At 38.2% G+C, this 20,661-nt stretch overlaps 1 protein-coding gene across 1 annotated transcript in view; it reads right to left on the bottom strand.

Moving 5' to 3' along the window:
- The window catches only part of LOC130418786 (astrotactin-2-like), a 238,938-nt gene extending 226,561 nt beyond the window's left edge, over nt 1-12,377 (bottom strand). Inside the window, exon 1 of the mRNA XM_056744877.1 lies at nt 11,969-12,377. Coding sequence (XP_056600855.1) covers nt 11,969-12,266 — 298 coding nt within the window. The 5' untranslated portion in view covers nt 12,267-12,377. The remainder of the gene's footprint in view (nt 1-11,968) is intronic.
- Nucleotides 12,378-20,661: the final 8,284 nt, after the last annotated feature.

The raw sequence follows: 20,661 nt of genomic DNA, 5'->3' as shown, positions 1-20,661 counted from the left end.
ATAATTTTTTTCTTATTTCAATATGATTTCCATATGTCTACTGATTGCACTAATACAGTATATGTTGTCGGCTATTGCCAATTTGTGAAAATGGCTTTTGAAATAAATTTGAAATTAACTGAATTTAATTTATAGATTATATTGTAATTTTCATTATTCGCAATGATTATTTCTTCCGTCTAAATGATATCAGATATAACCTAGACAGAAGAAATGATCATTAATGAGTCAATATTAAATGAATATGATTTATAAAAGTGATCAATATACACCCCACTATGCACACACACAAACAGACACACACAAACACACACTTCAGAGGCAGCTTTCTGCTTTTACAAATTCAACTTCTTTTCAAAGTGACCCGCCCAGTCCACACCAACAGAATATATTTATTTCACTGCTGTCCATCAAACACCCGTCAGAGCGTTCTCGATCACACACCAGGATCTCACACACACACAGAAATGAGTTGCTGAACTTCTCTCATTAACGGAGTCTCATTTTGTAGTTTTTTGGTGGGCGATGCTTCCATTTAACCCTGAACCCTGCCGTACAACCAGAAGTATTTCACAGATACGAGCAAACCCTCCTGTCAGATCACTGCTTAAATCAAACAGCAGAGCAGAAAGATGCAGTCTGGCACCTCTGCTGCTGTTGGCCGGCCTGACGGTGAATGTTTCCAGAGCGTTTTATACCTCTGATGTAGCTATAAATCCCATCACATGTGATATACGAGACTGGCCGTCCAGTCAACCTTCACCTTTCCTCAATGTAAAGAGTTAAAGAGTGATGAATCACATTCTATTCTTGGATTGAAAAATGTAAACAAAACAAAGTTTGTTTGATTGTTGTGTCAAAGAGGCGCAATAAATATTGACCGTGGACAGTGCGGGGTTACATTTTGTGATCAGATTGTTGATCGATATTATTATACACAACTGTATGTAACTTATAAGGTAACGGAACAATTTCGATATTGAAATGACTAGCGTTCATGTTTATGAATGAATGTTAATATTAATAACCATCTTCACACACGTCTGAGAAGAGCTTGAGTTCAAGATAAGAATGAATGTGTTTTTCTCCGTCGCTGTAATGAAGCACAGAAGAGATTCAGAGTCTGGAGGTGTAACACACAATATTCCACAGCCTCCGGTTCATATTCACACATGAATATTTTAAAGCTCTAGAGCTTCTGGTCGTGGAGGTTTCGCCCTATTTCACTGTCACGACTAATTCTGTCAGCTGGTGGCTATTAAATATTTAGCTGAGACTGCTTTGAGTCTGTTTATCTGACTGTTAACACAAGACCGCAGACGGAGCGTGAGCATTTCAGCTCTCAATATCACATCTAAACACTGCGAGAATATCTAAACTATCACTGTGTCTCTTTCACTACCTCACAATATCATACTGAACGTGGCACAGTCTAAATACATCACAACGAAATATTACATTACACTGTGAAAAATCAACATCATTTTTGTAAAGCTTTTACATTACAACGAAAGAAACTTATAGCAGTGTCTTTCTCGCTGAGTTCAGTGTTTTCTCGTTTGTCCTTAGTGCGACAAAAGAAACAGAGATCGCATTTGTAAGACAATGGTTACGCAGACTTGTTCAGTATATGTAAAACAATCATTTGACTCCTTTAACTTAAAAGTCTATTTTCATGTTACTTATTTATCTTTGTAGGGAGAACATCTCGCAAGTTGGATTTTTTTACAGTGGGTTTCATCATGTTTTTCAACTTTAAAATAAATATTTTGAGAAAAGTCTTAAGTCAGATGGTATTGTGAAGTCAATGAGGTTCAGCATTTCCTTGATTATCAACATTCTTCAAAATATCTTCTTTTGAGTCGTGGAGAAGAAAGAAAGTCATATGACATGAGGTTGGATATTCAATTTTGATTAATAGGTGGCATTGTAATTTTTATTATTTGGGATGGCGATTCCTTTTAGATAAAACCTACACAGAAGAAATGATCATTCATAAGTCAATATTAAATGAATATCACTTTTAGATAAATTCTTATTTTTAGGTAAACTAACTCTAAACCACAATGATATTAAAGAAAGAGCAGTTAGGTGTTTCTCAAGACAAAGCTCTCAATAATCTCACAAGATCCTCCTCTAGAGACCTCGAGAGATCTCGGCCAGAAGTGTTTTCAATTGAGCTCAGATATCTGCAAATGTCAAAGATTTTAATATCAACTTATTAAATGATCTAAATCCCCCAAGAACACACAATCTTTTCATTTCATAACTCTGAAATACTGCTGTGTGACAACAACAGCCTCGTTACTTCACGAAAAGTATTAAAAACCATCAAAGACAAGATTTATATTTAAAGAAGTCTTATCTGAGAGCTCTTGAATCTCCTGAGCCGTAAAAGAGCATCAGCTCATGTCTATCTCATCCATAGAGTCAGCTTCAATCTCTCTCCTGCAGTTTGCTGCAGTTTTCTTCGACGTGGTTTTAATACAGTATGCGTCTTAAATTATTTCTTACACTTCAGTAACAGCTTGAACTAAATAACAACTCTAAATGATTTGTGAGATCAGCTCACAGCATCCATGCTTGTGGAACATGTGACCCTCGTGTCCACACACAGCAGTGACCGACGTCTGCTTCGGCCGGACGGATCTGGCCTGTCGTTATGAGTTTATCAGAGGTAACGTTGTGTTTACGGTAAACCTGCTGTGCCCGACCGCGCTAACAAACCAATTCACCTACATTATATAACGCTTGGCCCATATACCAACACTCACAATTTAAGAGTAAATCCAGGCCAGAATAACACACTGAGATGCTGAGAATCCTGTCAGATGCTTTATAAAGCTGAAGGTCATGAGATTCAGATGCAGATCTGAGGTGATGAAGAACATCACACCTGATGCCCTCCGCATCCGCATCCACATCAAGCCAAAGCTCGGTGTTCTGCTTCATTCATTCACTTTCTCATCACTGAATTCATTCAGGACCAGAAATTAAATAAAAAAATGGCCTGAAAGTTTGTGTGAATATTCGTAGGTGACACAGATTCAGTTTTCTGAGAATTGAGAAGCGGTTATAGAAGAGGACTAACACAGAGGAGTGTGAATTATTCCATCCAACATGTATATTAAAATGAAGAGGGAGGATTTCTAAATCAATGCACAACAACCTCAACATCATTCCGGACATTTTAGCAACCTCATACCTCACCATAGCAACGCCAGAACAACCATCCCACACATGGTCCCTGGGAAACGTTTTGGAAAATCCATTTTCTTTGGTCTGTTGTTAAATGAATCTTTTACTTTGGAAGGTTCGGGGCGGTACAGCGATGATGCATTCGTTCGCAGAGCGACGGGCTGCTGTGTTTTTTCACAGGATAAGAATCAAGCTCACAACTCTTCAGCTGTAAATTAAAGTCAGAGATAAAGACCCTGCGGACGACATCGGAGAGACGGCAGCTTTATACAACAATGCCCGGCAGAAATCTATCAAAAGGCTGACTGGTCAGAATCTGATTCATCCAGACGAGAAAGACAGACGAAAAAAGGGCGTCGGGTTGTTTTTTATTTCTGCGGATGTTGCGATAAATGCAGGAACTGGTGGTTTCAATTTTCAGAGGGAAAAGGAGAGTAAAACTCAAAAGAGGAGAGAACAAAGGCCGGATGCTGACAGTGTCCGCTGTGTTTCTCAGGGGTTTAGCTGAAAGCTTTATAAAATCCACTGCTGTGAGATCCTCGCAGGATCAGAGAGATACACATACTGTGCACTTCATATCTGTACCCATTCATACATGTCAAAGTATACTGAATCAAATATTTAACGCAAGCATCACAACACCACAATTATCTGCACGTGAGTGAGAATTTTCTTTCTGGAAACACTGAGCTCAATACATTATAAGTATTACAATCAACTAATAATTTTATAAAAACTGTAGAACATTACATTCTCATAATCATGTACATTGCAATCACACATATTTGCTAAATATTATTATTTATGCAAAATTCATTTCAAACATGAATACCAAAGTGTCTGGCGTCTGCTCGCGCTCCCTAAAGACCTTTAATTGTAATTGGTGGTGATTTTTGCAATTACAGAGAAGTTGTTAATCATCTCAATTACTTTCCCAACAGTGATAGACACAGTTGTGCTGTGAAATGTGTTTAGCTGTGAACGTGAGCTTATGATTATGAAGCGTTGACAGCAGATGTTGAGAATTCAGATGGACACATCACTCATCAGCCCATCTGAGTCAGAGATTAAAGGGACAGTTCACGCAAAAATGAAAATTATGTCATCAATTACTCACCCTCAACCTGTATAAATGACTTTATTCTGAGGAACACATAAGATATTTGGTTCTGGCACATCATCGACTAACATAATTGGGAAAATTAAAATGGTTGTCAAAAGTGCTCCAGAAATGTTTGCTTTCATAAATTCTTCAAAATATCTCATGTTGTCTTCAACAGAACAAAAAAAGATACAAAAATGTTTCTACTATGATAGTAAATAATATCTGCTTTAAAACCTGAATGTTCAAAGTTATTAAATGGTTAAAGAATTGCTTAATTATTTTTAGTCCCTGTAATTAATTTTCTAGTTTTGAGCTATTTAAATGAGTAAATTCAACACAATTTGATGAGAATGATTTAAAGTTCCCAGCATGCTTTGAGTGAGACTGGATTAGGAGAGTAAAATGTGCTATTTTATGCATTTTAAAAAGAAAAAAGCCTCATCAATGATGCATGTTCATTTATCTTTGATATTTATTTGTGAAAGCTGTTTGTTAATTGTTGATGTAGCTGAAATGTTTAGGTTGTCTAAATAAGACCTTTTCTTTATTTAACTGTAATAAAAAAGGAATCACCTTGATCGATAAATGTAATAATGTTAAAATAAATGTTCCAAATTAAAAGGAATTAATATGCATGAGTACAATAAACTCAAAACTTAATAGTTCTGTTTACTTAAAATGGGGAACATCATGAGATCTGATGTAACTGATTCCCTCAAAAGTTTTCCCAACTTATTCGGGTTGACAGTGAACTGAAAATGGATGGAAAACATTCTTTCACATTTCTTTTTTTGTGTTCAACTGAACAAAGACATTTATACAGGTTTGGAACAACTTGAGGGTGAATAAATGATGATTTTTGGGTGAACTGTCCCTTTAAGCACACGTAACATCAATAAACGCAGAAGACTTCAAACACTAGTAAAAATCACACAAAGAACATGGTACGATAAGAAAAGCATATGATTGCTAATTTTTATATTTAAATGTGTCTCGTTTTAGTTCTCTATGCGTAAATTCATTTTCAATTTAAATGTTCGACATGCATTTTGTATAGTAGGCCTGCTCGATTATGACAAGAATGATCACAATCACAATTATTTTGCTCAATGTTAAGATCACGACTATTTAACATGACCAAACCGAAAATGCATGTCAACATGTAATAACAAATACGAAAATAATGAGAAAATAATTGGGGCACAATAATTTGTACCTCAATTTTATTCACAATTGGAGGAAAATATTAAAATAAAAAAACAAATATGATTAATTGCAGAGCCCTAGTATCTTGTACTTATCTCACATTCTCTCTTTCACTTTTTAGCCATTTTTACAATAGTTTTTAATTGTATTATTTTATTTATTGGTTGGGTGGGTGGATAGGGGGCGCTGCTCTGACTCCTGTTTGTGTCTTTTTGATGTACTGTCAAGCATTAAAAGAGATAAAATAAGAAAAAGAGGTTCAGTAAGCACTACATGGAGGAAGAAAGTAAAGCTGACCTTTACATTTGGAGTGATGAGTACAGAAGGTCTGAATTTACTCTTAAAAATAACCCAGCAACTTCAACACACAGCAAAAAAACAGCCAGTTCAGACTCTCTGTCAGCAGTTCTGTGGACGGATCTGAGAGAATCCTGCCATTAACTTACGGCTAAACACACATATACGGCTAACAAAGCCGTTTTAAAGAATGGATTTTTGTCTTCAAATGACCAAATGTCCTGATGAAACTAAAGTATGCTTTGTCTTTACTAGAAAACAATAAACAAGTGTTTGCTCGCCACAGCACTTTCTGGCTTTTATTTGAGAAGCAGTTTATCCACTGTCAAATAATTTTGGTTTTAATTCATCAAAGGTTTGTGTAAATCCAAAGGTTGCTGCCTACAGAAAGTTGATTAAATCTGTGTTTAAAGCTGGTGGTGTTTAACACAACGCTTCGGCGTCCAGCATCAGATGTGTTACGCTCCGCTGACGCTCCGTCACACCGCACGGCACAAACACTTTCATTGTTTCACTGCTCAAAGTTTCTATAAAAATGACAAAAGCGAGTTATAAATGCAAATGGGGGAGAGCCGGTGCGTTTCATCATGAATAATTGAGCGTGACCCTGCTGGAGGAGTTTCAGTCAAACAACTGTAAAATTTGTCAGGCACTCTTACAAAACACACAAAATTGATAAATCACAACAGCAAAAAACAGAAGGCATCACTTGAAACTTCAAGTTGCTTTGGACAAATTGACATAATAAAGGTCATTTATATAAAAATACATCAGCACAAATCATTTAACATATTCATGTCAAAACACGGTGCAAAAAGGATCTAGACAATGAATAACATCCACGGTTTTAAGATCTTATTCAGTCCCACAATTTAAACTGATTTCCATGCTCATATTTAACAATTCTCTGAAATTTCCATGAATATGGCGAGCCTGCTGAGGTTACACTTTGATTTCCTCGCAGGAGACTATCAAAGTGTCCATTAAGATAAATGAACGCCATGCATTCCTTGATAGAAAGTGACAAAACGCATTAAAATGGATTATTTAATGTCCACGCAGTCCTTTAAAAATATGTCTGTTAGCCTCCGTGGCCCATGAACATGAGTTTATTTGAGACATGAACATTGTGTTACTCTAAAAATGTTTACAGACCAACTCATTCGCTTTCATTTTTATGTTTTTTGAGATCATTCCAAATTACATTTATGTAATCATCATTTCTGTATTGTGTCCATTCCAGTCCAATGTTAAAGACTGACAGCATGACAAGACCCATGAAAACTAAAAATACACGTTATCACATATTTTTTTTTTAATAACTGTTCTTTAATACAAGTAGAAATATGAGCATTGTGTTGCCTAAAAGTGAATCTGAACTTGTTTTCTTTGCAGTATTGGAGGTCTGAAAAACACAGAGCATGTTTTCTGTTATTTTCACCTGTTTCTCCAGTTTTTATTTTAGCAAAAAGAAACAATATTTTTATTTGATATTTGGGGGAAATATTGTTAGTAGTTCACAGAATGAAACAAAAAGGATCATTCTACCTAAACACACACCGATAGTCAATTTTCAATTCAGATAAAGTGATTTTGATTTGTTTTTTTTCCACAGCTGTATAGATGAGAGCATGAGTGTTTTCTGTGTACACTGACTACACGTCATCCCCGCTCTTTGTGTCTTTAGTGAACTCTATATGAAAGACAGACACTTAGCTATGCTCCAAAAACCACAGAACTGATTTCTACATAGTCAGCTGACTTTCAAGGGAGCATAAATTAAACTCAGACTCGACTCCAAAATGAATCCCAAAAGAGTTTGATGTTCAAAGCAAACTGTGTCTAATAAACATAAAAGTGCAGAAAACTCACAATTTATTAACTTAACAACTTAATGATGCTGACGATAACTTTCAATTCAAATGAACATTTCTCTCTCTTGTTCAACGGCATTTTGCATTGTTGAAGCATACTTTAATAATGCGTCTAAAGGCTGGAATACACTACAAGACTTTTGAAATCTAAACAGTTTAAAAAAAGAAAACAGACATCATACACTTGCAGATGTTTTGAACGATACATGATGAAATCTGCAGACTGGCACAGACTTTCTGCAACAACTCCAGACTGAAAATCTTAGCAAAAGTCTTGTAGTGTAATCCAGCCATAAATACACAACTCACTAGATTTCGGAAGTGAGCGTTTATTTAAAATGATGGTGAAGACCACCAAAGGTGCATGTGCAGGGTTTTACAGGATACAGATGCTTGAAAACAAGGAATAATCATTCAGCTTGTGCTAATTGCTCTTTGCATTGAGGAGAAACTCATTATCCTCAAACCTCCTTCAATTAGTCTGACATTTACAAAAGGTTAAAGAAATCAATGGAAAGGCGCACATGATAATTGTGGCATTTCTTGTGTTCTCTGATAGTCTCAGAAATCCAGTCAACTGCATTAGCCATCAACACCCACACTGGTTTAACTGGGAATGACAATCTCAAAGTTTACCTATTCATCCGAGGGATGTTGACAACAACATTTTAATTGCATAGGTTGATGACATCATTATTTAAAGTTTACAGAAAAAATGACCCTTTAGGTCTTTTCAAGCCAAATATCTAAATACAGAGATATACATGTTTGTCAGCCATTACTCCAGCGTCCGCTCTATGAAATTCCTCACCTTGAATACAAAAGACCACACAAAGCAGACAAACCGCAGAACGGATCAAAAACTTCTATCTCGTCTTTTTTTAATCTCCTCTCTGTCTCTCAACATTCCCTCGTGCTTCAGGTAATAAATCATGTCTGAGATGCGAGGTAAAGCTCTTGAGCGCTGCTCACAAATACCTTCCTTCTCTCTCTCTCTCTCTCTCTCTCTCTGTGTCTGTGTCTGTCTGTTTTTTTTTCTATTTTATATTTTATTCCAACAGCTTGAGATGACATGCTGAGAGGTAAACACAAACGTGTTTTTGCTACCTCCTGTGGTTTCAATAGTTTGTTGGTTTTTGTCTTTAAATAAATGATGAAATGCTGTTGGACTAAATGTGATTTTCACACGGGGGGTTAATGTCATCTCTGATGTACACGTCCCGCATGCTGAAACTCAACGCCACATCATTCTGAATGGTTACTGAGGTGTTGCCAGGTGGTTACTAGGGTGTGCTAGTGGTTGCCATGGTGTTGTTAGGTGGTCTGCCAGTAAAAGTGACGTTTGCATTCGCAGTTGTTTTGCTGACACATTCTCCTCATCGCCTCCACATAAATCTTGATGAAAGACAAACATGAAGCCGTAACACAAACGAAGATGATCGGCCGTGCCAATGATCAATACTTCCCAGCGTTCATTTCTGTCTCGGCGAGATCTGCTGATGGGGTCCGACTGAAGTTCTTCATTACAGTGATATGGATTCAGGTCCGTCAGAGAACACAAACCAAAGCTTTAGTCGGGTATCATCACGCTGCAGTATACGGACGGAGCCGAGCGTGGGTCACCGCCGAGCCTGAAGAAACTCAGACGTCCGGCTGAAGACTGTTTTCCAGCAGATGACACAGAAACAATCAGGAAAAGGTCAGCAAATTCTCTGGATACTGGAAGGGTCAGAGTGAGCGGATTGAGAACACAACTGTCATTAATAAGAGACGGAGGAGATCCAAGGCGTTATGCTGCTTTCACGTGAGATGTCTCAGCACAAAAACATGAGTCTCATTAACAAACCTCATGCAGTTTAACAGCCGGCCAAAGCAAATTCATTGTATTTATGGATTGGAATGTTTCTCAGTGCAAACGTGTCTTGGTTGTATATAAATTAGGCTTTGAATCAATAGCATCTCTATTATGAAATCTTTAAACAACCACGGGCTCAGAACTGACGGGAAAGTGCACTGTGTAAGAACACAACACACATTTGATTGGTGTCTTTTACTTAAAGGGACAGATCACCCAAAAATGGAAATTCTGTCATTATTTACTCACCCTCTTTTTGTTCCAAATCTGTGTACATTTCTTAGTTCGGTTGAACACAAAGAAAGATATTTGGAAGAATGTCAGCAACTGACAGTTCTGAGGCACCATTGACTCCCATAGTAGGAAAAATGTAAATGATATTCAAATGCTAAATTTCTCAAAATGTCTTATTTCGTGTTCAACAGAACTAAAAATTACACTATTTTTCCTGCCATGGGAGTCAATGGTGCCTCACAATTTTGGGTTGCAAACATTCTTTCAATAAATGATGACAGATTTTTCATATTTTGGATGAACTGTCCCTTTAAATGTCATGATTTATAATTCTCAGTCCATGGAGTGAACAAATACAGTTCTCCCCAAGTGTCATCTTTAAACCCATTCATTTTTTTTGTGGGGCAGAATCACTCAACGTTTGTCTGTTCACCGCTGCTTGTTTTCTGCAGGAGCTGTAATGTATTCAACACTCAACCTAACGGAGGTTGGACATCTCTCCAGTCAATGAACTCCAGATGGGAAGTTTATTTAGATTTCTACGTTAGATTCTCACAGTCCTTACACCAGAATTTTTGCATCGAGTTTGGCCTACAAACCCTGCCTGAGGAACACAAAGCCTTGGAGGACAGACAACACAAACCTATATTAAACACACACATGCATTTACACATTTGATCAGAATGACTTTAGGGAGCTGTACATGTGACTTTGATTTTCAACGTGTTTAGTTTTTAATGTACAGTCTATTCCTGGCTACTACTGCCTGTAATGTGTTAGATATTTGTCTAGATATTTTAAGTGAATAATTAATAACCACGAAGGATTGTGTCAGTATTGTGATTTAGGATCTGTGCAACACATTAAAACTACGATGGCCACAGTCCCGTTCCAGCTCTTGGGTTCCCAGCATGCATTGCAGTATGAATAAATGATGTGCGCTGTTGCTTTCCTTTACAGAATTTTCTCACTTTTGGAAAGACATTTTCCACTCTCCTAATACAGTATTTTAGAATGAACAAATCCGGCAAAATCAAACATTTTGTCTCCATTCCCAGCACAAACTTCACGTCCAAAGTCCAAGTGATCATGTAACGTGCAGCAGGATCATATGAGCGATGCATGAACGGTGATATTCCCCTGTCGTTCTCTTCTCTTCAGTCAGTATCAATATTGTGTTTGAGCGTAACTGAAATTCTATATCCAGGTGAAAGGCCAAAGCATTGGTCAATACAGAGCCATTTCCATTATTGTTGATCATGCACAATATTACAAACCCACATGTGTTCTTTTCAATGTTCTGCTGCAGGTCAATTCCATTACAATGAACACTACAGGCGGTGGTGATACATTGCAAAACCTTTATCATCAACATCATCATCATCATCGACTCCTGTGGCAAATCCAACTAACATTTGGAAACGTCTCTAGAAACCGATGCCGTTTTATACTCTATATTCACTTTAAAATTCAACCCTGGCAAAACCTTTTGTCTGCTCAAGTAGAAATCCCTCTCTATACTGGGGCTTTAAAGATCCCAGAAGCCAAAACGCAGATCTAAAGAATCTAAAATGACACATCAAAAGCTTTAAAAGAACCTCAACACCTCCAAAGAAGCAACACGAGAACCCACAGTGATCCCTCATGTTCTTTGGAGATGAATCTTTATCTTTGATGTCCCAGAGACCCTGGTGATATGTTTTGTAATATAAAAGCTGTTATCTTATGATTTTCTATATACTTGCTTAAGCTCTGAAGAAATCTTAAAATATTTGCCAAACAGATCATTGCTGGGGGTACGAACACCAATGACAAAATCTAACTGCATTTATTCATGTTTCACACAATGATCATTGTAAAAACACGATTTCAGATGCTGAACAGAATAGGATTAGGAAATGGCATTAACTATCCACCTGACACACTGGACTTCACAGATCCCAAACAGAACACATGGATGAAGATGCTGTGAAGTACCAGAGGAGAACCTTTATTTTGGAGCAAGTGCGGGTCCCTACACAATGGTCTGAACACTAACAGAACTGAACATCAACCTAAACACAGCTCCTTCAGCTGCTCTCTTGAATCCCCGTGCATGAAAACAGATCTTCACAGCAGAGCCAGAAGCATACAGAGCTCGTGCATCATCTCTCACTTCAGCACACACACACACACACACGGACAGCTCACAGCTCTCACCTAAGGTGAAGTAGGGCAGTGCCGTGTTGTCCAGATCATCCAGAACCGAGATGCGTCCCGGCAGGTCTGTCCTGACGAACAGCAGGAGTCTAGACTCGCCGCCGGAGAGACTCCCGGAGCCCGCGCCGGTGAAACTGAACTCATTCTCGCGGAGCACGGGCAGCGTGGACACGGTGACGGTCTTCAGCTCGCACGGGCTCTCCGCGTCGCCCGGCTTGTGTCGCTCCTCGTCGGGGTCTCCTCCGGCGCAGAGCCGCAGCATCAGCAGCAGCACGAGACGCGCGTCTTTCGGTGTCATTGCGCTCCGCTCGCGGTGCCGCCGCGCGTGGATTGAGCGTCGCGCGTGAAGCGGTGGTGGTTTATAGTGACGCGCGTGACCGGCAGGCGGCAGCACTGGAGGAGCCTCAACAACCCATTAACATACACACATGACATCTAAACAAATGCATTAACATCGATCAAACAAAGCAAGAATAGTAGAACAAAACCAGAATACACAAAGCACAAGACGACACCACATCAACGTGCATAACGTAGACATAACGAAAAGAAGGCAAAACAAAAACACACAAGCACGTTTAAAACATTCAGCACACACAGACAGCAGAAGTGTTTGATGCAAAAAAATATTATTCTTACACAATGTTCATGCAAAAATGGACGTTTACATTTCTTGTCTACATCTGTGTTCAGGGCAGAAACACTTTAAGTTGTATTTTAATACTATTTCGTTATTATTTTCAATACATTACTTTTTTTAACAACCACAAAATGTCGTACTCCGACTTCGTAACTGGGTGTCTAATATTTTTGTATTCCTACTTTGTCATTATTTTGTTTATTCTACGATGCTACTGTTATGCATTTTATGAATAAAAATACATTATAAGTTTTACATGTGTTTAAAAACGTTCAGTAATGAACCATTGAAAAGTGGAGATGGTGGTCTAGTGGGTTAAACCACTGAACTAATAAATCAAAGGTTGCTGGTTCGATCCCAGCAGCCACCATCAGTGTGTCCTTGAGCAAGACACTTTAACAAGTCCCTGTAATAAGTGCACTGCGTCTGCCAAATGACTAAATGTAAATGTAATATACAGTCAACATTGAGGGTGCAACATCTAAATACCATAAGAGTTTCAAGAGCACGACTCAATAAAATTCACTGCTCTAAAATGTGAAATTATTTAAACTCATCCAGAGTAATTTCACTTGTAAAGTCATGTGAACTAACTTCAAACAGAAGCTCAGATGAGGTGAGCAGAATAGGACACCAGCAGCACACACACACACATACGGTGCTGTTTAAAACAGATGTGTCCTCCATAATGTCCACCACCTGATGATCCCCCATCGCTCGGCAGCTGTGTGCTTTAAATTTAGACCTGCCATACAGAAAAAAAGCCTACAGTATATATAAAGAGAGACCCTTAAGAGAAGATGCATAACGTTCACACGTACTCCCCCAGTGGATATATATGCGGCTCATTGTCGTTGAAATTGCCTCGACCCGCATGGCGAGGAGACCCCTGATTCTGCCAAATTGAATTTGACAAAAAACACGACAACAAGCTCTGGTCCAGACAGAGCCACTCTAACCGGTTTACTGCATGTAATGAGTCCAGCCTCTATCTCCTCTCTATCTTACAGATAGCTCTGCCATGCTTGTTTTCTTGATTTTCACCAATAAATGAACAATTTGTCCTTCCTTTCTTCCTTTGCGTGCGTCTGACTCGCACAGTCTCGTCTGCGCTTCAGAAGGCCACGTCTGATGCTGGAGGGCCAAAGCTTATTTATTTATTGCTTACAAAGTTATTTACACTCAGCAGCTGTAGTGACTGTGGGTGAAATGATAAGGGTGTTAAATTCATATAAATCATGCGAAAAGCGGTTTTAGCAGGATGTGATTGAAACTGTTACACCGCCACAAAATCCAGTGAAACCTGGCTGCTATTTCAACTAAAATGAGAAAATAAAACATTATATTCGTCAGACAAACATGTTTTTGTTTGTAGGATTCTATACAGAACAGACCGTGAGAAGGACCCAAGAGAAGTGTGTAAGAATCCACAGCGGTTCATTTTTCACTGTTGCTCAGATTCAAGATGGGAAAAACAATACGAAGTGAGTTTTCTTCCCTCTCAAACTTATATTTTGTGCACTAGCAGAGTTTTGATGAGGACATCGACCTTCAGCATCCCGTGTGTTGATGTGTTCAGTCGTGTGTCTGTGGCTGCTGTCCGTGGTGCTGAACTCAAGACGTCTCAAGGCCACCAGAACAGAAGATTGTAAGACTTTCATGTCATCCTCCAATTTCATTAATACATTTATAAGGTAACAATAACCATACAGACAATGAAGTGCAGGGCACTTTTATTTAAATGATTTCCTGGTCAATCAATACTTCTTGAATATTTTCCAGAAGACGGTTACTTAAATGCTGATATTTTTTCCCCCCACTTCACCTTGTACAACAGGCTTATATCTACAGAAGTGGGTTGCACCAGCATTTTTAATCACTTCAATTATGGAATGAGACCTGTTCATGCTAACATGAATAATATTGCATATCCTTGCAGGTCAGGGATTTTTACACTTCAGTGGTGTAATGCAGATTTCGAGGCAGTCCGATGATCTGCAGATGGGGATAAATTGAACTGACGCAACAGCATTCCTGATTTAGGGACAAGCTGGCATCTTAATAAGAATCCCTCTGTATGTGATGAGCAATGTAGTTTGTTGTAGGCCTAGTTGTAGAAGGTCATTTGTTGCACACAATGCTCCTCTACCAAATGAAGTGTACGTCTGCTGTCTCCATAAAAATAAATAAAAAAATGTACTGCTTGGCAAAAATAAATAAATAAATATCCCAATAAATGAGACACTGTTAAATATTTCAAGCAGCCTTTGTGGTATTTTACAGCCATTCATGTGGGACACGATATATCAGGGCTTTTCATTGTATGAGACGTCTGGACTCTGAATGATTGCACTTAGCCAATGATTCAAAGTCTTTCGTGCAAAAGCGGATCCTAGAGATGCCAGAAACGGTGCACAGAAACCCGGCCAAAGCTATTCGTCATAAAGAGCAATACACTCCATTACCGGCTTCATAATATTTATTACAAAGAGCGAATGGAGAATTAATGTCCTGTAATGGAGGTGAACCAAAGCAGAAAATCTAATGTTTTTCGAGCCATCAGGTTATGTGCGATAATATGATCAACAAGCTCCCAATTCCATTTAATACAGCAAATAAAAAAACAGCTTTGGGTTTGCAGAGCGTGAGCTCCATTCTGAACTGAATCAAAATGAAATCATGCACTTCTATGTGGTTACAGTTGTGATCCGGTTATGGGTCAAATGTACTTTTTATTCCAACTATTCACATCTCGTGTTGCTCCTGCGCGTGTCATATTGCTTTACCGGAGTGTTATTAGATGTAGCCGTGCAGCATGAGTGTGGAGAAAGAGAGGGGTCTCAGGACCACGGAGAGCTCCAGCACACTGTATTCCATTACAATGCTAATCATGCAGCGCACAGTACCATAGCACCCCACTGCCCACAACACAACAGTGCCCTAGCAACCGCACAGAACACCTTAGCAACCACCTTCTTCCTCTCTTGTCTTTCTTTGCCTCTCGGTGTTCGGCGTATCACTTCTAATGGACCTTGCTGTGGCTGGTAATGAATGGTCAGGGACACACCATGATCCATCGCTTCTGAAATGTGCTGCTCCAACACTTTGAGATGAAGCCCTCCCCTCTGGCACAGCGCCCCCCCTCCTCCTCTCTCTCTCTCTCTCTCTCTCTCTCTCTCTCTCTCTGACTGCAGGGTTGTATCGTGTTACAGGACAGAATTCTCCTGCTTGTTCTAGTTCACTCTATTGTAAAACAGCTTCATTACTTGCTCATTATTAGTGTCTAATGAAGATTATAACGCAAACAAATAATATGTATTTAAAAAAATGAAGTTCCTGAAAGACATAGGTCACCAAAATCAGAACATATCTCACTGTTTGTTCAAAAACATATTTTTTTTCTGAAGGTGCCATCGATAATGTTTGGCTCTCTATCGCCGCCTCTGTTTGAAACAAAACATTGCAGGTTACCTCTCTGTACATGCTAAATGAAAAGACTTAAAACTGATATTTTCTGTGAAAAAATAATTGAAAATTAAGAACATGATAATGATAGTAAATGTGACTCTGTCAGTGACTCACATTCTGCTTCTCTTTAAGCATTCAACTAAAGAAAGAAGAGAGACTGTTAATGATGGTTCTAGGCAAAGGAATATAATTTGGTGTTATTTACAACAATTTCATCTTGCAGACTTTTTATAACATTACAAATATTTAACACAACCCGGAGAAGTGTGTGTGTTCCTCCTGTGCTCCATAAGTGTAATGCACGTGTCCATCTGACAGCAGAATCTCTTCATTGTGCTGAGTTATTCCGCCATAAAATAACAAATGAACTTTTATCGCTGAGAGGAGCTAAAAACCTTCAACCATTACACATCGGCATGACAGTTTATATGGTTGTAATTTATAAAACAAATTGGCCTTTTGTTATGTCACAGCCTCACTTATTCTTTCCTTTTATGCCTGCTTTTTACTCTCATTCATTTACTGAAGCCAACATTCATATCTTGCCTTGGTATATTAGCCACAGGGGAAGTCTTCAATAATGCATATATAACTTTAGTGGATTTACATAACACTTTCATCATTTTACACACACTTATTTCTTTAAAGGCAAAAATGAAATCTAATGCAGTCACCAACCTAAGAAATACAACAAAAAACTGGTTTTACTTTGAAACACATACTTACCTTCGAACAGAGCAAGAGAATTGCTTTTTAATAATTTGCTTACATTTGACTGCACAGGAAGGTAAAACAATATTAAATGAAATTAAAACACTCAAGTGAAAAATAACCAAGCAACATTTCTGTTCTGTTCACTTTGTGCTTGAAGGTGTGAATAGCTTCAGTCTGTTTGAATGATGTGTGACCGACTGTCATTCTGTGATGCTGTTTACTCAAACCCAAAACAGAAATTAAAAATTCACGCTGAGATAAAAATACATTCACACTCTCAGAATCTACATTTCAATTTTATAAAAAAAGGAAATGTGGGCACAGCATGTATTTACTGTAGAGATCCCACCACTGACAGGGCGGAAAACCAGAGCAGCAATAGTGTGTTATGACCTATTTGTCATTTATATCTGCATCTTGGAGAAAATGTTAATTGTTCTCTGGTCTGGAAGAACTTCCTGTTTCACAACACAGATGTTACATCCAACAGGCTTTTTATAACTGAATATTAAAAAAAAAAAATATCTTTAATATTTAATGGATTGCAAATTATGATGTTTTAAGACATTTGAAGATTTCCACAACAATGAAATAGTCGATACAGAAAGATTTCACAAAGTTGTGAAAGACACACGCTCTCTCTAGAAGATTGAAAAATCCACTTACATGATGAAGAAACGAGACAAGATGCGTGTGCTTGATTTACTGAGAGGTTTACAGCGAGAGAAACATGATTTTAAACAGTCTTTCTATAAAATGACCAGTAGAAGGTGTATTATTCCCTCAGTTCTGTTCTCTGTTTTCTTTTAGTCTAAGCTGTAAACAGTTTGGACTTCGGTCAACTGAAGATTCTCTTTCTTACAGGTAAGAGTTCATGTTTAGCATTCAGCACATCTCTTCTTTGTTTTTCAGCTGAAATTGGTACCTAATGAAATCAAGAAAAGAGGCAAATAAATCAGTATTAACCTGGAATAGTGCTTACAAACACATCCTGTTGAGCTGAAGATCACAGAGCTGGTTATCGGGATGCAAAGAATGCATTAAACACATACAGATTTACAGTTTGCTCACTGCTAAAGCCTGATGGGATGCTGTGGACGGTTAGTAGACTGTTCACGCAGTAAAATCAAGTATAACTCAAGTTTATTTCTAAGTATGGAATGCAAATATATTTTAAAGTACACATACTAATATCAATATTCAAACCCAATTACAAGCCAAGTTTACTTTTCTGTACTTTTCTATTTTAGGGATTACTGGTTGGATGTCAGGGTGTTTGGAGTATTTTTCTCATTTTGTGTGTGCTCCAAAGAACCTCAAAAGTCTTTGTTCATCCTCTAGATCCCTTTAATGTAAATTTATGGGGTTTTTCATATGGAGAACGTCAGGGATCAAACCAGAGACATGATCTGAAGAATAATTCACAATCTTCCTCAACTGGCAGCAGCACAAAAGGTTATCTCCAGAGAACACATGTACTTCTCAAAAATCTATATGAATATGAATGTCAATTTGAATAAAAGTACTTGCCAAATGCATAAATGTGATGTAAATTAGATTTGAAAACTTTAAAATGGTGATGCTTTATATTTCTGAAGGAACAGATGAGATGAACCTTGCTGCTGTCCGTCTGCAGGACTTCAGTAAAACTGAACTGAGCTCATCCTTGGAAGGTTTTTTCTTCTGTAACAGCCTGTAATTGGAAGCACAGATGGCAGATTTTGAACAGAGCCCAGCAGCACACGAGCTCTTAAACGTGTCCATGGGTTCTGTGTCTCTTTGCACAGAGAACAATAACATTATAGTGCCAACCACCGTCGCCCAATGGGGTCCCAAGGACCTGCGACATGGACGAGGCCTTAACGCACTTGGACGAGAACTGAAAATGAGGGCCATCAAAAAAGAAAAGAATTATCAAGGGCTTTACTTGAGTTTTTTTATTGCTTTACACTCTGTCAGTTACTGTTGTCAATCTGCTGCTTTGTATCGATGCATGAATCTGCCCGACTCAATTTTTCTGTCCAAGAAGAATGAGAATGATGTTGAGTCAATCCTTCTAAAGCAGAGAAACAGCAGGTACAGAGTTATTACAGAAAATAACAACTTTAAACAAAGGAGGTTCATTTTATTTAATCAGTTTACTGAATTTTAAGTCCGGTACTGAAATGAGGGACAAATACAATGTTATACCATGATTTGTGTCATTTTGTTATTTTCCAAGCAGGTCATATGCAAAATAAAAAAAAAACATAATTATTTATCTTTTAATGACCAGTAACAGGGTTGATATCAACACAGGAAAAATTATTATTTAATAAATATGATAATAATAAAAATATAACATTATTAAGTTACTATAATACTCCGAAACAAATTTATAGTATAATGCAATGTAAGTCCATTTGGATAGAAGCAAAATGCATAATTGAAATGTAAGTTACTATAATTAATTTCTTCAGACAGATTAAGTCCAAATTCTGACATTTTATGTGTGTAGCATGAACAATAAACTATATTATTATGCAACGTTCATTTAAAATTAGCTATTAGTTTCTTTATCTACTGTATGCCTCGCAACAGCAGATTTTTGCCTGCGATGTGAGAAGAGAAACAGGGCAACAGTTTCATCACAATTCATGAAACGTGCCACAAATGAGTAGCTCGCAAGTCATTCCCCATACAAAAACACAAAAAACCTTCAACATCCAAAAATGATGGCACGCTCAAGAGATGAAAATGAGACTTTTACCTCGAACAGCAAAGTGCAGTTTTGGGAACAAAAGGAACGGGATGTGCTTTCTGTTTCAGCATCGCAGATAAAAAACAGCTCTATTCATGCTGTGGTATTGTGATTTTTCCATTCACCTGCGTCTTTGTGGAAACGCTGCACTAATATTTTATTGTGACAGCTTCTGAAATGAGTTTTGAGTTTTGCGAGGCAATCTGGCGCTGAGCATTTTGAAGGTTGTTGTGTGTCCAGCTTTCCAAAGATCACATGGGGTTTAATCTTAAAGCGACGATTTACCTTTGTAGCATAAAACATAACAGTGACCAATGATGCACAGATTAACCTTTAGCCCCGCCGACAGAGACAATGATTATATGTGTGCGTATTAGTGGGGATAAAGCTGTCATATCTTATGTATGAACGCCTTCCTTCATCCCACCTTTCTAGTTTGAGAACAAAGGTAGCGGATGCACAAACGGTGCCCTGCAAATTCCCCTGAATAAGAGACCTGGTCTTGCCCCGGGATGCATTCATCCTGTGTGTCCGTTCCGTACAGCACCCGGCTCGGCCTTTCAGCCCCCCGTGTCCTACTTGTGATCAAAAGCTCCATTTAAAAAGGCGAATTTTGCAATCACACCTCACACATTTAGTTGGTGGCTCACAGCGGCCGTCTTCTTCTTTACAGCTCGTGTGGGTCGACATCACGACTCTTTAGTCCTCGCTGGCTCAGTTGTGCTATTTAACATACTGTACGCTTCTCATAACACAGAGCAAATGTTCAGCTGGGACACACTGGAATCTCTCATCTCATAAAGTCACAAGCTAGAAAGACAGCAGACCTTTTACACCGCACAGATCACTTTCTTACTCAATAGCAGACTTGTTTTCCAGTTATTTATAACAAAAAAAATCTGATCAGATGTTTCATACATTTCTGTCCTCTGTTAATCTATGAGAGATGGGTTGCAGTAAGTGAGAACAACTCCTCTCGAGCGGATAAACCCACAGACGGATTGGATTGAACTATTGTCCCATAATCCACTGGAACAATATTTCATTATTATTATCAACTTCATCTAAAGATCGGACAGAACGACATTTAAACTAATGTCATGTTTGAAATCTAACTGTAATTCTTAATTT

Source organism: Triplophysa dalaica, chromosome 4 (genome assembly GCF_015846415.1).
Source record: "Triplophysa dalaica isolate WHDGS20190420 chromosome 4, ASM1584641v1, whole genome shotgun sequence".
In the NCBI taxonomy this organism is placed as follows: domain Eukaryota; kingdom Metazoa; phylum Chordata; class Actinopteri; order Cypriniformes; family Nemacheilidae; genus Triplophysa; species Triplophysa dalaica.
This window is presented reverse-complemented; position numbering and strand designations above follow the sequence as displayed.